The sequence below is a fragment of the Chiroxiphia lanceolata genome, chromosome 5, assembly GCF_009829145.1.
Source record: "Chiroxiphia lanceolata isolate bChiLan1 chromosome 5, bChiLan1.pri, whole genome shotgun sequence".
Classification (NCBI taxonomy): domain Eukaryota; kingdom Metazoa; phylum Chordata; class Aves; order Passeriformes; family Pipridae; genus Chiroxiphia; species Chiroxiphia lanceolata.
The window spans coordinates 58,588,293-58,601,676 of NC_045641.1; the positions used below are offsets into that span (position 1 = coordinate 58,588,293).

A 13,384-nucleotide genomic window follows, 5' to 3' on the forward strand; every position below is an offset into this window, starting at 1 on the left:
AGTGCCTTTCTCAACACAGGAACACTTGCAGTTCCTTTTCAGAACTTGGTCAAGTGACTGCAGGAGCTGATTTCCCAGGAATAGTTTCCCACATGATGCATATTAGGGGAATAGTCCTCCTATTTCCAGTCCTGCTGTTTGTGAAAGCAGTGATCTCATTCTCTCTGTCGTGTTGCACTGAGAGCTCATGCTCACTTGGCGATGCGCTGTGAGCATCAAGTCCATTTAATGTGTGTTGAAGCCTGATGGCTGCCATAACACAGATATGCCTTCACAACATCTGCGTGGGGTGTGAGTGGAAGAATCCAGACCTGTGAGAGAGAACTATTTTATTTGAAGATAGTGCTTCTGTGGATAACTGTCATATACCTTAAAAAAAATAATCATAGTCTTTTACAGGACATTTAATGGTATCGAACTTAAGGTTGTAAATCCAGCTGCCACGTCAGTCTGTGCCTGACTCCCATATATATATATATGAAGGGTGATGCTATAAAAATAGCAGTTTTCAACCCCTGAGCAAAATAATTAAGAACCATCAGGGACTGTATCCCAGCTATGCTTATGTAGTGTTAGTCTGAAGGGAGGTTAAAGCAGAACCTGTAACCCCAAGACATCTGACTGGTTTTACATGACAAGATGCTTTGGATTGAAAATTGTCACATTCTCCATAGGAAAGAGGATACTGACCCTTGTTGTTTATGTATGGAAGGAACAATATATCTTTGTTTCTATCTTAATAACTTTGGTAGTGATAGAAGTGATTGTGGCTTTTAGATGAACTCCATGCCATGCAGAGGGGATGCCGATATGAGCGATGATCTTTTGTTAGGAGAAAAGCTATTTCTGCTGCATTGTGATTACTGTCTATTGCTGCTGATGATTTTTGCCCCTTTATTTAATTTTCCCTTCGTGGCACTTTAAAAAGGACCTCAATGTTTGATAGTCAGACAGTATCTCCTGTGTCGAAGCTGTTTTGAGGGCTTCAGTTTCATTATTTGTGGTGGGAGTGTGTGTGCACGCTGGGAGGGGGAAATGCCCTCTGGAAAATCTGTAAGAGAAACTGTCAATGAATGTGGGCTCTCACCTCACGAAGGAGAGAGGGGGAGCAGTAGTGGTGTTGGAGTTCAGCATTTCAGGCATGATGAACAAGGCTTGTGTCTGCCTGGGGGTGTTACATGAGCCCAGAGCTGGGCACTGAGGACCGTTCGATCCCAGGGGAAAGACAAGGAGGCAGTTGTTCCTCCAGAAAGGTCCAACTTTTGGGAGGCTGGAGAGGCTCAGACTGCAGAGCTGGGGACACTGAACTTCCTTCCCAGCAAGTGGCATGTCCAGCAGCATGCCCAAAATCTGTGCATCAGCAGATGGTGGGGTGTTTTTGCCGACAGTGAGCAGTCATTTCCCCCACAAACAACTTGTGGACCTCTTCCAGGAGGTGTTTTCCCCTTGCAGTTAGCTGGCTCCCAGTTTGCAGCTGTACTTCTGTGGTGTAGAGCTGGTGAGCACCCTTGGATCCTTCTGCTCGATGTAAAGAGGCAACAGCTTCAGAGGTGGGATTCAGGCGCGGACCGTACTCTTGTCCGAGGTACAACTTTGCAAACATGGGCCCTTGGTGCAAGTTTAAGCACCATCTGAATCAAAATGTGTTATTAACATGGGATGAGCTGAGCCTGAGACTGCATATGGTTGTACATGGCATAGCTGTGAAGGCGAGTGGGCTGTGCATCCGAGCCCTTGGTTCGTGATGACAGTGTAATGTCTGCCACGGACCAAAAGGAATTAGTTGAAGCCCTGTTGATCTAATCTGTAACACAGCTGAAGAGGGAGATTATTTAAATGTGCTTGGCTGGAGAACAGTTTGACTCATTAGGGAACTTCCTGCATTACCCTGTTCAGAGATGGCTTTTCTAATACCTGTGCAGAGCACTTTGACCCATAGTCTGTTGTGGTCTCCTTAAGTTTTCAGTTTTGTTTTTCTCTAAGCTGTTTCATCTGTTGCTCGGACAGTGAACTTCAAGGAGGAGGCAAAAGCTGCCTCTTCATTCTGCTTATACAGATAAGGATATCCCTTGATGATTCTGCAGGTCTTGCTTGCACACTTGTTTGAAATGTTGTTCAGTTCATGCATCTGTTTTCTATGTGATGTTAATCTGTAATGGTGGTATGGGCTTTTCTCCACTTCAGGATGAGGTTCAGTGGTACACCCCTCATGTGGGTTGTTTACATAATGGTGCTATCTTACTTTTTACTGCAGGGTAAAAGAAAGGTGAAAACCATGTTGTTTCTCTGAATACTTGCCCTCTCTGTACTTGGGAGGGGTGAGGTGAGATACAGAGTGCACCATTAATTTCATTTATTTAAAAATGCACAGTAACTCACTGATACATCTTGGTTATCCAGTAAGTGTCTCTGTTAAACTCTAATGAATAGTGTTGAAAAGAATGTGGGGAGCAAGGGAGATCTTTTTAGTTATTTTGTAAGCTCTGTTTCTCTGTACACCTGTCAGAGAGGGTGAAATTTAGTCAATGTTGGAGAAGATTTACTTATTCTCAGGAAAGGAGGTGGCATGTTGGACAAGACCGAAGAATTATTTGGATAGAAATAATTTTAAAAGGAAAGCAGAACTTTCTGGGAACAATTAAGCATTTTTGAGCTTGCTTTCCACTTTTCCTACCCTGCCTTTCCGTAATATACCCATGGAAGAAGGAAAGAAGCAAAATGTTGCAGTTCTTCAGAGAAATATGAGTATCCTAGAAAGCTGCACATGGTGTTGTTAAGAGACTATGTCTAATTTGTTATATCTATATAGAAATACAGATATATTAAAAATTCTTTTTATGAACACAGGAATGTGTAAAAACACAGCCATTGTTGGTTGTGTGTTTTTCATGCATGCCTAAATCACACATCCTGGTTATTGCTACAGCTGTGAATGCTTAGAGGAGCACATTTCTGATGGAAATCATCATTATAATGTATGAGGTGTGCAGCGTAGAAGTTGACTTGGATCTGTTGTACCTAAAGCCAAGCACATGTGAATAACTCAGTCTTCATAACGGACTGCAGAGCTCTGAAACATTCATTGTGCAAAATATTGCATCATCTTTTCCCTTTTGGTTGTAGTGATCTGGAGGAAGGGAAGCGAAAAGTCCACTTGTGGTATGTTGAGTAGATCTTATGAGCATTGCCCATCTTAACTGCAGATGGTGGAACCTGGGACAGGATTAGGACCTCTGAAATAAAGACAGAGGACAGAAAGAGTCTGTTTGGACACCTTGCTGAAGATGTGCACGGCATGCAATGCTTACATTTACAGTACTGAGGGAATTATGTCCCATTTGGAGTTTCATCTCTTGCATTATCACCCCCATACACGGCATCTCACAACACATTGCATATCAAATCTTGGCCCAAGCTGGACTCATGATGAGTACAGCTGGGAAAGAGGACATGTTTGAAGTTTTTCCTGTCAGTGAGAACTTGGCTCAATACACTGATTGAACTTAACTTTGGTGGTTTGTAAGGCTTCTGCCTTTTTCAAAAAAAAAGAAAAGAAAATAGTGGAAGATGCATGCTAAATAAGACTTCAGGAAAAGTGGGACAAGCTTGATGACAGAAGAAGCACAAAAAAGCTTTCTGAAGAGATGTAATTTTAGTCTTGGATACAGGAGATTTTAGATGCATGTGTCACAAACCCTGGGGTGCTGTGATGAGTGGGGTTTTTGGATGCGTGATTTGAATCTGATGTTTAACTTGCAGCAGTGGTAGATGCTCACAGCTGAACCTGAAAGCTCAATGCATACTGTATTTTGATCAAGTATAATAACAGTGCTAAATCATCTGAAAAATCCAATTCCAGTTGTCTCCAGTTGGCCATTTTAAATTCCTAGTTACTTTTTGGCCTTAATCTCTCCATGTCTCAATTGAATTTTCAGGACCATTGTGGAAATGAATTCAGGTTGGGGGAGCATTTCCCTGGGAGGGGATTAAATAGCCCTGTGGGAACAAAATATGAATTTTGTTTAGGAGAGGCGAGGCTATGCACGAGACAGTGAGAAAGACAAAACATGGAATATCTCCTTAATTACTGGAGCGCCATGCATTCTGCTTTTTGGGTAAGGCATGAGTTCTGTAGAGAAATTATTTCATCACATTATTAAAACATTCCTGTTTTTATATTTATGTGATGTGCAAAAGGACACTGAGTTAAACATTCATAAGTATTTCTTAATACCTCGGTGCTTTGCAACATGAATGTTCAGTTAACATCATCTGTATGTGCAATTTAATTACCAGTGCATTGCACATAGAAGTGTTAGCTGGGATTTTGGTTAAGTACTGTGTAGACTCTTTAAATTACATATTCATTCCATGTGCCAAAATGCCTAGCATTCATGGACTCATGAAAGGGTAGGTAAAGGGGAAATGATTCTCATCTAAACAGCCATTGCATGGTAAAGTTCTGAGGTTCATAGGAAACTTCACCTGGGAAGGGAGCTGACAGGCAGTTCACTTGTTCAACAGTGGACTTTGGAGTCTGTGTTTTGAAGCCTGAGAGATTTTTAACAGTCGAAGTGACAATATTTAGGATGTCTGTTTTCTTGGCCATTTGGATAGCTAAATCTCTTGTTGAGGCTTTCTTCTCTCTCTGTCTGAATGACTTGCAGTGTATTTTGCCTCACCTTAGAGGATGCAGCGTTGCCTTATTCATATCTGTTTGAATACATACCATCATGGGGATTATCTTCTCAGCCTCTTGTTTTGTATTCTGCCTCAATAGTTCACGTGTATTTCCTGGATCACGTCAAATATAAACACCTCTAATTTCTTTCCACAGCATGCCTTGCTTGGACCCTCCCTTTTCCTCCGATGGGTCCCTGGAGCCAGCCTCTGTTGTCCTTTCATTTCAGTATTTCACATGTACCTTCTTGCTTGTTCTCATTATTCCATGAAACCTCCCTCATAGTTCTCCATAACCCTGTATCAGAAATACTCTTGTCTTGGAGGATATGCTGTACCTCTCTGTATGACCAGTAATGTGTTAGCCTGCTCAATTTTTCCTCTTTGCCTGAATTTTTCTGGTTTTGTGCAGTATTCTCAAGGGCTTTGGGAGAAGGGCTGCCACTGCTCTGCTTCGTACAGTGCTTGGCAGAGTAGACTAAGATACTAAGGTATTATAATAAGAATAAACTAAGAATAAACAAAGAATTATAAGAGTAAACTAAGATTTTCAGATAATGTCAACCTGCTGTGCTCAGGAAGAGTAGAAAGGACAGTGGGAAATGTCTTTGCAGCTCTCTTGGAGCAGAGGAGAGATCATCCGAGACTTTGGAAGCTGGAACGTGTCAAAAGAAAGTAACTTGTTGCACAACAGTACCTATGATAGTGAGCGTGCAACAGGGCCTTGGAAAAAATGGGGACAGAGGACTATCAAGGTGGGATTTGACCAGTCCTCTGTCCCTTTCTTTCACAGGGTTGTTCATCTGGAATGAGACCTGTCACCTTGCATCATAAGAGGCAGTGTCAAAAAAGATACAGTTCTTCAGAGTTATCTCAGTGTTAAATGCAGTGTGTTGCTGTCGCTGGAAACCATCTGCAACCCTACAAACTGGTTAGGCTGGTTTTAAAGCCTGGAATAACTCTATGCAGTTTATGCAGATCTAAATGATGATGGCAGGGATGTCAAGTTAATCAGCAAAATCAGCTTCCAGAGGAGTCAAATGACTAGCTGAAGGCCAGCATATCTTGCTCTCTTAGAGCTGCTGAATATTTGTGATGAACCTGGGGATTAGAGGTGATAAACATCATAAAGTGCAGCCTTAGAGGACATGCCCTGTTTTGCTGGTCACCCATGGCTAGATTTCTCTTCTTGCAAGATGATACAAATTTGGGAAAGTTCAGGGCTAATTACTGGCTTCACTGATAGCTCTCCTTTATCCCTAGCCTTCCCTCCCAAAGGGAGTTTAAAGTAGATTACAAATGATGGTGCTACCACAGGTGTAGCTCGACCCAGAGGTGCAAGAGGAGGCTCTGCACATCATGACGTGGGGGAAGTTTTGACAGAAGTTATCTAAACAGGCATTTGAAAGTTGCATTGACCAGGGAATTCTGGATTCTCAGGCAGATACTACTTTAAAGGTATTACCTGAATGATGGACACACAGCAAGCAGGGAGGGAGCTGTGCTCTCATGTTTGTGAGTAGAGAGGCTCGAGGATGGTTGACGTAGAGCAGTGTCCTTTCTCCTGAGTTAATATTTAGACAGTGATACCCTTCTATTTTTTTTCCAAAAATACTTCTATTTTTGCATTTTTGCATTTTCCAGGAAGCTTTGGGAATAAGCTCTCCAGATACTTAAATACAGTGTTTAGCCCTTGCTCTACAGTTACTTCTGGCAGAGATGAGCTTGCTGTTCATGAGGCTTCTGATTACAGGATACTTATTTTTCATTTTTAATTCCTTGGTGTGTCTTTACTCAAATTACCTCCTTCCTTGCCAGTGGTGGAGGTTAGGTCCCACCACAAAGTAATTACTAGCACTGGAGATGTACATTCTTCTCCCTCCTTCCCGTCACCCAGTGTCTGCCCAGTGCCTGTGTGCTCTGTGTGTGTGTGTGGTCTTAATAGCAAGGACACACAGCAGCACAGAGGCTGTAAGCCCACTCTTATTTTTGTTACCTGCTTGCAGCTGAACTCTGTTGACATCTCACCAGTTTGATGCACTCAGATGTGAAGGGCCTTTTGTCAGCCTTGCAGAATATTGGTGGCACAGCCACAGCACCGTGGCTGCCTCCCAGGACGCTGATGCAGCGTGCAGTTAATTCAAAGCTCTGTTTCTCTTTACTAGCCCTACAGTGTACGTACTTGCCTTCTGTTCTGATTTTGTATATTTGATAAATGATCTGTATGAAGGCAGTAGAAGGTGTTGAAAGAAAGATCAGCACTCTGTTTTCTTTTATGTATATTTACCTTCAGATTCCAGCTGCTTGATTTAACGGACATGCCTCTCACAACTCCTGATGAGTTGTGGCACAGAACTGTGCCACATGCTTTTGAGATGCAGTGCAGCTGGTGCAGAGCTTTTCTCTTCTGCAAGAGAAAAGAAGTTACATTACTAAACTCTAGCAGTTGGAATTGGAAGTTTTTAAAGGTAGAATTGCAACTGCCAAAAATGCATTTGATTATTTTACGATTTCAAGAGGGGTTGTTAATAGCCTTGTGGAATTGTTTTAAAGGTTGAGTCTCTTTGAGTTCTTGATCCTCTCTCATATGTCAGACCTGGGAAAGTATATCCCTTCTCAGCAAGTCAAACAGTGGCTGCTTCATGAATGGAAATGGGGAGCTAAACCTACCAAGCCAACCTTCTTCAAGTTCTTGGCAGTGCAAGGCCAACCTTTCAGCTTTGTCCAGAAAAAAGTTTCATGACTTTCTTCTTATTAGTGAACTTGCAGTAAGTGGAGTTAGGGGACAATCATCACTGTGTGATGCCTGTTTCATTGCTGCCAGTTAAAATATGCATCCTATGCTGTGAATTCCCAGAGGCTTGGGGAGGAAATCAGCGTGATCACCATGTCACTGGTGCTCCTGTGAAGTCACCAAAGCCTATATCCTCTTTTACACTTGTTAAATGAATCCTTGAGGGGAAAAAAATGAAGTAGATAATGTGAAAATACTTTGTTCTTAAAAGTATAATATCACCATTTAAGCTATTTGATGATTGCAAAGAGTAGAAGAAGTCTGGCTAAAGGCTATCTCTAGGAGGAATAAAACTGAGTCAGCAGGCATTAGTGTGTTGAGGACATGGCTCCCTGGCTGCTTTACCCAGTGGCTTGTTTGGTCTTGTTCTGCTATGCATTAGCAGCTTTCAGCAGTGTACAGTGATTAGTGCTCTGAGTCTTTCCTCGCTGCTCCTCTGTGTATCCTGGGGCTAGGATTAGGTTACAGCCCTGAAACGGCATGGTTGTCTGCTTTGACTGAGAGCTGAATAGCAAGGGCAGAGTTTTGTTGATAGACTAAAATGTCTTCTGTGTTTGTTTCCCTTCTCTGGAGGAGGAATGACATTATTTTCATTTGTAGTCTTTCTGTCTCTGACCTAAACATGTGGTGTCCAATTTCCTTCCCTGGCAGGTGACCTGGAAAATGAGGAATGGTGTCTGGCTACAGAGTTTACTCCAGCATCAATAAAGACTGAGCCAGGGTTGTGCGAGACATCAGGCCTCGCTCCCTCCGTCAGTCTCACCGTCACGGCCACATCACTGGAGGGAGAACGACCTGAACTGCAGACAGATGCCCTGGTACTTGCAGACTTCCTGTTCTCCTCTCTGCACAATTAGCTATAGGTTTTCCTAAGACTGCATAGCAGTGTATCCTCCTTGGTGCCAAAGCTTGGCAGTTCAGAGTGCACACTGCAGTCTGCTTTAATGGCTTTTAGTGTTTGCTGGTGTCCCCCTACTGCTGGAAGAGCTTGTGTTTCAAAACACGTTGTCTGCATCTTCAGGTCTTAATGGCTGGATGCACAACTTTGTCTTCTATGCTAGCCCCAAAGCCTGGGGCTCTTGGATTTCTGAAAACATTTAAACAGTTTCTGATGAACCTTTTACACCTGAACTCACTAATCCATTTGCTCTATCAAGCCTGTGACAAGCTAAGTGTCTTTAATAATAACTTGCTCTAGTGCTGCTGAGCCTTCCCCTAATCAGAACAAGACTCCTTGTTTGGATTGACTGGAGAGCTCCCCTGTTTGCCTGCAAAGTTACTTTTGCCAAATCTGTGAGGCTTTGACATTTCAGGCTGCTGCTGCTGCTTCCACACCAGCCTGCCTCATGAGGAGCTTTGTAATGCCTTTCTGGCCACAGCTGGAGCAGCCAGTGGGCATTCTGAAGTGCTCATTTTGGCTGTGGTTGGCTTAAGGAGAATGAACTGCAGCAGCTGATGGCTCACCAGGGTCCCCAGTCAGTGGAGGAAGGAGCATGACTGTTCTCAGTCCCAAGGGTGCAATATCTGTCCAGGCTGGATGGAGCTGGTAAATGCCGAAAATAAATGTTTCCACTTGGACATAGATCAGAAATGCGTGCGACAGAAATTATTTTATGAGAAACTGAAAAAAATTAAACACAAGTTTCCTGTAATCCTCTTCTAGTCTGAATGTGCTGTTCCCGGTACGCAGTCCTGCTGTAGCTTGGGATGCCGTGACTTGCAGAGGGAGTTCTGGGACTAGCTGGTGGCTCATTGCTATTGCATGGATTATTTATGCATGTTACTGAGAGAGATTTCAGCTGCAGTTAACATGCTGATGTGCCAGAATGACTTCCTCGAGCCTGGGACTGTAGCACACAGGCAGACTCTGGGCAGCAGCTTGACAGCCTGGTAGCCCACCCCTGTCAGTGGGGCAAACCAGGTGTCTTCCCAACTTCAGTCAGCTGTGACTATTATTTTCCTGCTCCTCCACACTGTGAAATGAACTTGGGTCTGACAACCTGGTGCTCAGTGACTGGCACTGTGCTCTTGCTCCCAAATGACAATGGCCTTCAGCAGGCTTTCCCCCACTCCCAGGGGTGTTTCTGTCCCTGCTCAAGCTGTGCAGTCCGGTAGATCCTAGCAGCAGCTCTGTTGCTAAGAGAAGTAATTTGAGTGGGTTGCCTGCTAGCTTTCAGTCTGAAATGTCATCTCTGAGGCGTAATCTTTTTATTTAGCTAAATATAGTAGTAAGAAAAGCCATAGTGGGAGTAGTCAGGGCAGTATTCTCTGTAGCCTGGTTTAGCAAACTCTGTAAAGAAGTTAAAGCTTTGCCTGTAGCAGAGCAGGAGGAGAGGAAACCTCTCCATTTATGGAAAAGTAATCCTTGTGTCCTTCTATTAAGATTTTTAAGATGTGTACTTTGGGTTTTCATGCTGTTAATGTCTCTTTTCTAGATGAAACCACTGACCCAGAAAGTTCTTCCAGAGATTAAATTGGAGCCCCATGAAGTGGATCAGTTCCTGAACCTCTCTTCTAAAGAAGGTCTGTTAAACACCAAACCAAAATGCAGGGGGAGTTGACCAGAATGCACAATAAATGTACTTTACCCTGATTAAGTATTTGGATTCCTCATTCACCATTTTAGTCTTCAGGCTGAAGCTGTTGTTTTCTAGGGATTCAACTCAGGCTACTAAAGAGCCAGATTCTCTCTGACCCATTTATGTGGAGTTTTTTCCTTGGTTTTTTTTTTTTTCCCCCTTGTTCATCACAAAGAAAATGATCCCTTTTTGTCTGCAGGGTATTAATAATTGTAGTGAAGGGAGCTTGAATTCTTAAAGTACAGGATTATTTAGGATAGAAGAGAAATCAATTTGAGGAGACAACTAAGGCATAGGAAACATGAAGAGTGTAAGTGGAAACTTTACTGTTAACCTCTAATACAAAAGCAAGTATGTGAGTTTATAGGAAAATAAAAGTTAGGTGAATCTGTTTGTAGCATATTAGTTTTAAGAACAACCAGGATCTCTTTGTCCTGAGCTATAAATAAGGAAGGAGGAGCAATGATCCTTGCCCTGAAAGTTAAACACAGTTTTGCAGCCGATGATCTGTTAAAGCCGAGAAAACTTTGAAAGAGCCAAATATTTGGTCTGAAATCTGAGCAGATAACTGCATTTCAGTTAGGAACACTTGATATTCTGTTAGTGGATTAATTTCTGTAGGTAAATAGTACTGCTCTAGGAAGAGAAGCAAGTGATGCAGCAGGTAGAGGCTATATCTCAACCCAGGGTGTAGATTTGATTGCTCAGTTTGGGGGATTAAGGGCCTTGCTGTTTTTCAAGTATGTTTCTTCTTCTGGCAACTGCAAGAGTTAAGATGTGAGACAAAAAGAGTATTATAGCTTTTTTTGTTACTGTTTTTCTTCCATCCTCCCTCACCACCCATTTGATCTTTTCAACTCAAATTTGCAAAGCATAACAGAAGTGGAAGGTGGCAAATTAGCCTGTATCTTCCTACTTCAAAATTTAATTGCTGTAAATTTAGGTAAGAGAAAAAAATGACTTAGTTATGGCTGGTTTGGACAGCTGCTAAATTGTCCATGCAAGAACAGTAGGTGAGACATAGCTGCAGTAGGTTCAGACCCGTTTGGTCATAAGCAGAACTTTGCTTGCCAACTCTAGCACAGGTTCTTTTGTGTAGAAGTGCAGTAGAATTTAGGACAGCGTGAGAGAGGTTCCTGTGGTGACTGCCTATGCTGCTCCTGCTCCATTAGTACATTGAAGCCTTCACTATCACGAGGTTGTCAGTCACTTCTTCCCAGTTGAGCCAAACCAAGTCCTTAGGAAGACTTTCTTTTCTCCCTTATCACATAACACCTTGGATGTGATCCCTTCCCATGAAAAATACTGGCAGTTTGTTTAATCCACAGCAGAGTTAGAAAACACTGTTGTTTTTGGAGAGAAAGTGTGCTGGCTCAGAGCCCCTCTGTTAATGTGGTTTCTCAGGAACAGGGAACTTGTACTTTAGGTTATACTTAAACCTCAAATCATTTGAGGAAGAAACTGAAGTGTAGGTAGAAATGACTGCAGCATATGCACGGAGCCCTGTTTTGTCTGTCGAACCTAAAGACAGCTGCTGCATTTCATTCCTCCTTTGGAGACCTGCATGCTCTGAACATCTTCCAAGTTGCCACTTTTGCTTGACCCATTTTTTAGCAGACATTCCTAGTCCAGGTGGTGGTGGTGGAGGCGGCTCTAGTGGCAATTTAAATTAGCACCTCAAACCCTTGTGTGACATTACGTCTCTCTTGCCCTTTAGCAGTGGATCCCCTGCATTTGCCTCCAACCCCCCCCAGCAGCCATGGCAGTGACTCTGAAGGAGGGCAGAGCCCAGCCAGATCACTCCCTCCTTCAAGCCCAGTCCAGCTACAAGCCACGGCTAAAGTTGCGTCACGCACAGCTTCAGTACTGTCCAATTCCCCTCTCCTGACGGCACCACATGTAAGTTGGGCTGGCTTTCTCCAGCATCTCTCTGCCTGTGTGTCTCTCTGATTTTCTTTTTCTTTTTTTTTTTTTTTTTAATTACTGGTTTTGACATGGATTTGCTGGCTTTCTGCTGTTCTTTAGATGAATTCATCTCTGGTCAAAACTGCAGATCCAGTAATTCTTGCTCACTGGTCTGCTCTGTTCCCACAGAGAAAAGTATGTGCCTCTCCTCTAAGCTGACAGAGTTCAATAGTGTTATTAGGTTTATCCCATGATGGACTGTGTTTTGCCTTAGGATCCAGCCCTGCTGGGTTAACCTGTCTCTGGTAGATCTGCATCTGTCTTCTTGTCAAAAGCAAGGGGTGATCTTTAGGGAGGGATTTTCACTAGTGCTTCTCATTTGTCTCTTTCCTGTTTGAGCCAAGTTGAGTTGGCCTCAGTGTGTACAGAGCTTGGCCAAGAAAAGCTGTTTTGAGGGAATTCTGTGCTAAAGGTTTGGTCCCTGAGTGGAAGTTATCTAGAGGGTCTTCCACACATTCACAATGGCAAGAGGCTGTTCTTCAAGTAGGCACAGTCCTCTTTGAAGTGGGAGAGCTGCTGCTTCTCTTCCCTAACAACCTTTTTTCCTAGGACTCTGTGCACTTACTGTAACGTATTATTTCATTTTTATCACCCTTGAAGAAACTACAGGGGACTGGCCCCCTCATCCTGACAGAGGAGGAGAAGAGGACGCTGATAGCGGAGGGCTACCCAATCCCTACCAAACTGCCCCTGACAAAAGCAGAGGAGAAAGTGCTAAAGAAAATCCGCAGGAAAATAAAAAACAAGGTAAATGTTAGTGAGCTTTGCTGGGTAATTCCTACTTGTCCCTCATCTTAAAAAATGCTGCAGAATTCTGCAGTAGTGGTGTGTGGTACTGTTGAATACTGTAAGTTGTCCTTTAATATAGTGCTTTTCTTTGTTCCTAACCACATCCATCAAATTTCCTGTCACTCTGACAGTGTGCCTCATTCTAGGTATTTACCTGAACCCATTAACAATGGAGTATTTAGCAGGCAAGGTATCAAGTTGCTGTGGCTTGGCTCCATTTAAAAAACAGTACAATCCTGCCCTTATGGTAGGCAAAGACCTCTATTCTTTTTGTGGTGATGAAGGTTTTCTTTTCTGTTTCCTGTTTTAAACTATGACTTTGTATTTCAGTGTACTAGTCTTTTGATCACTGAATTCAGTGACCTGTACATGAATGGTTGATACCAAGGCTGTCAAATGCCCTACAAGTTTTGTTTGTTTGTTTTTTTTGGTTCCAACATGGGGAAGAATGCAATTTTTTTTAAGACCTGGCCAACTCACTTGTTCTAGAGGTTTTACCACATCTTTGAAGGTTACTATGTTCCGTTACTGATTTTGCAGATAGAGGTGTAAATTTGCCCACACTGAATTGGAATTT

The 13,384-nt window shown here is 42.9% G+C and overlaps 1 protein-coding gene across 3 annotated transcripts in view; it reads left to right on the forward strand.

Moving 5' to 3' along the window:
* Window positions 1-13,384, forward strand: part of CREB3L2 (cAMP responsive element binding protein 3 like 2) — an 84,076-nt gene that overhangs the window by 51,456 nt on the left and 19,236 nt on the right. For 2 of the 3 annotated variants that reach the window (XM_032688037.1, XM_032688039.1), the window contains exons 3-6: window positions 8,126-8,292; window positions 9,910-9,997; window positions 11,771-11,952; window positions 12,619-12,765. In XM_032688037.1, the coding sequence (XP_032543928.1) occupies window positions 8,126-8,292; window positions 9,910-9,997; window positions 11,771-11,952; window positions 12,619-12,765 (584 nt within the window). The remainder of the gene's footprint in view (window positions 1-8,125; window positions 8,293-9,909; window positions 9,998-11,770; window positions 11,953-12,618; window positions 12,766-13,384) is intronic. The other variant, XM_032688038.1, reaches the window with a different exon arrangement.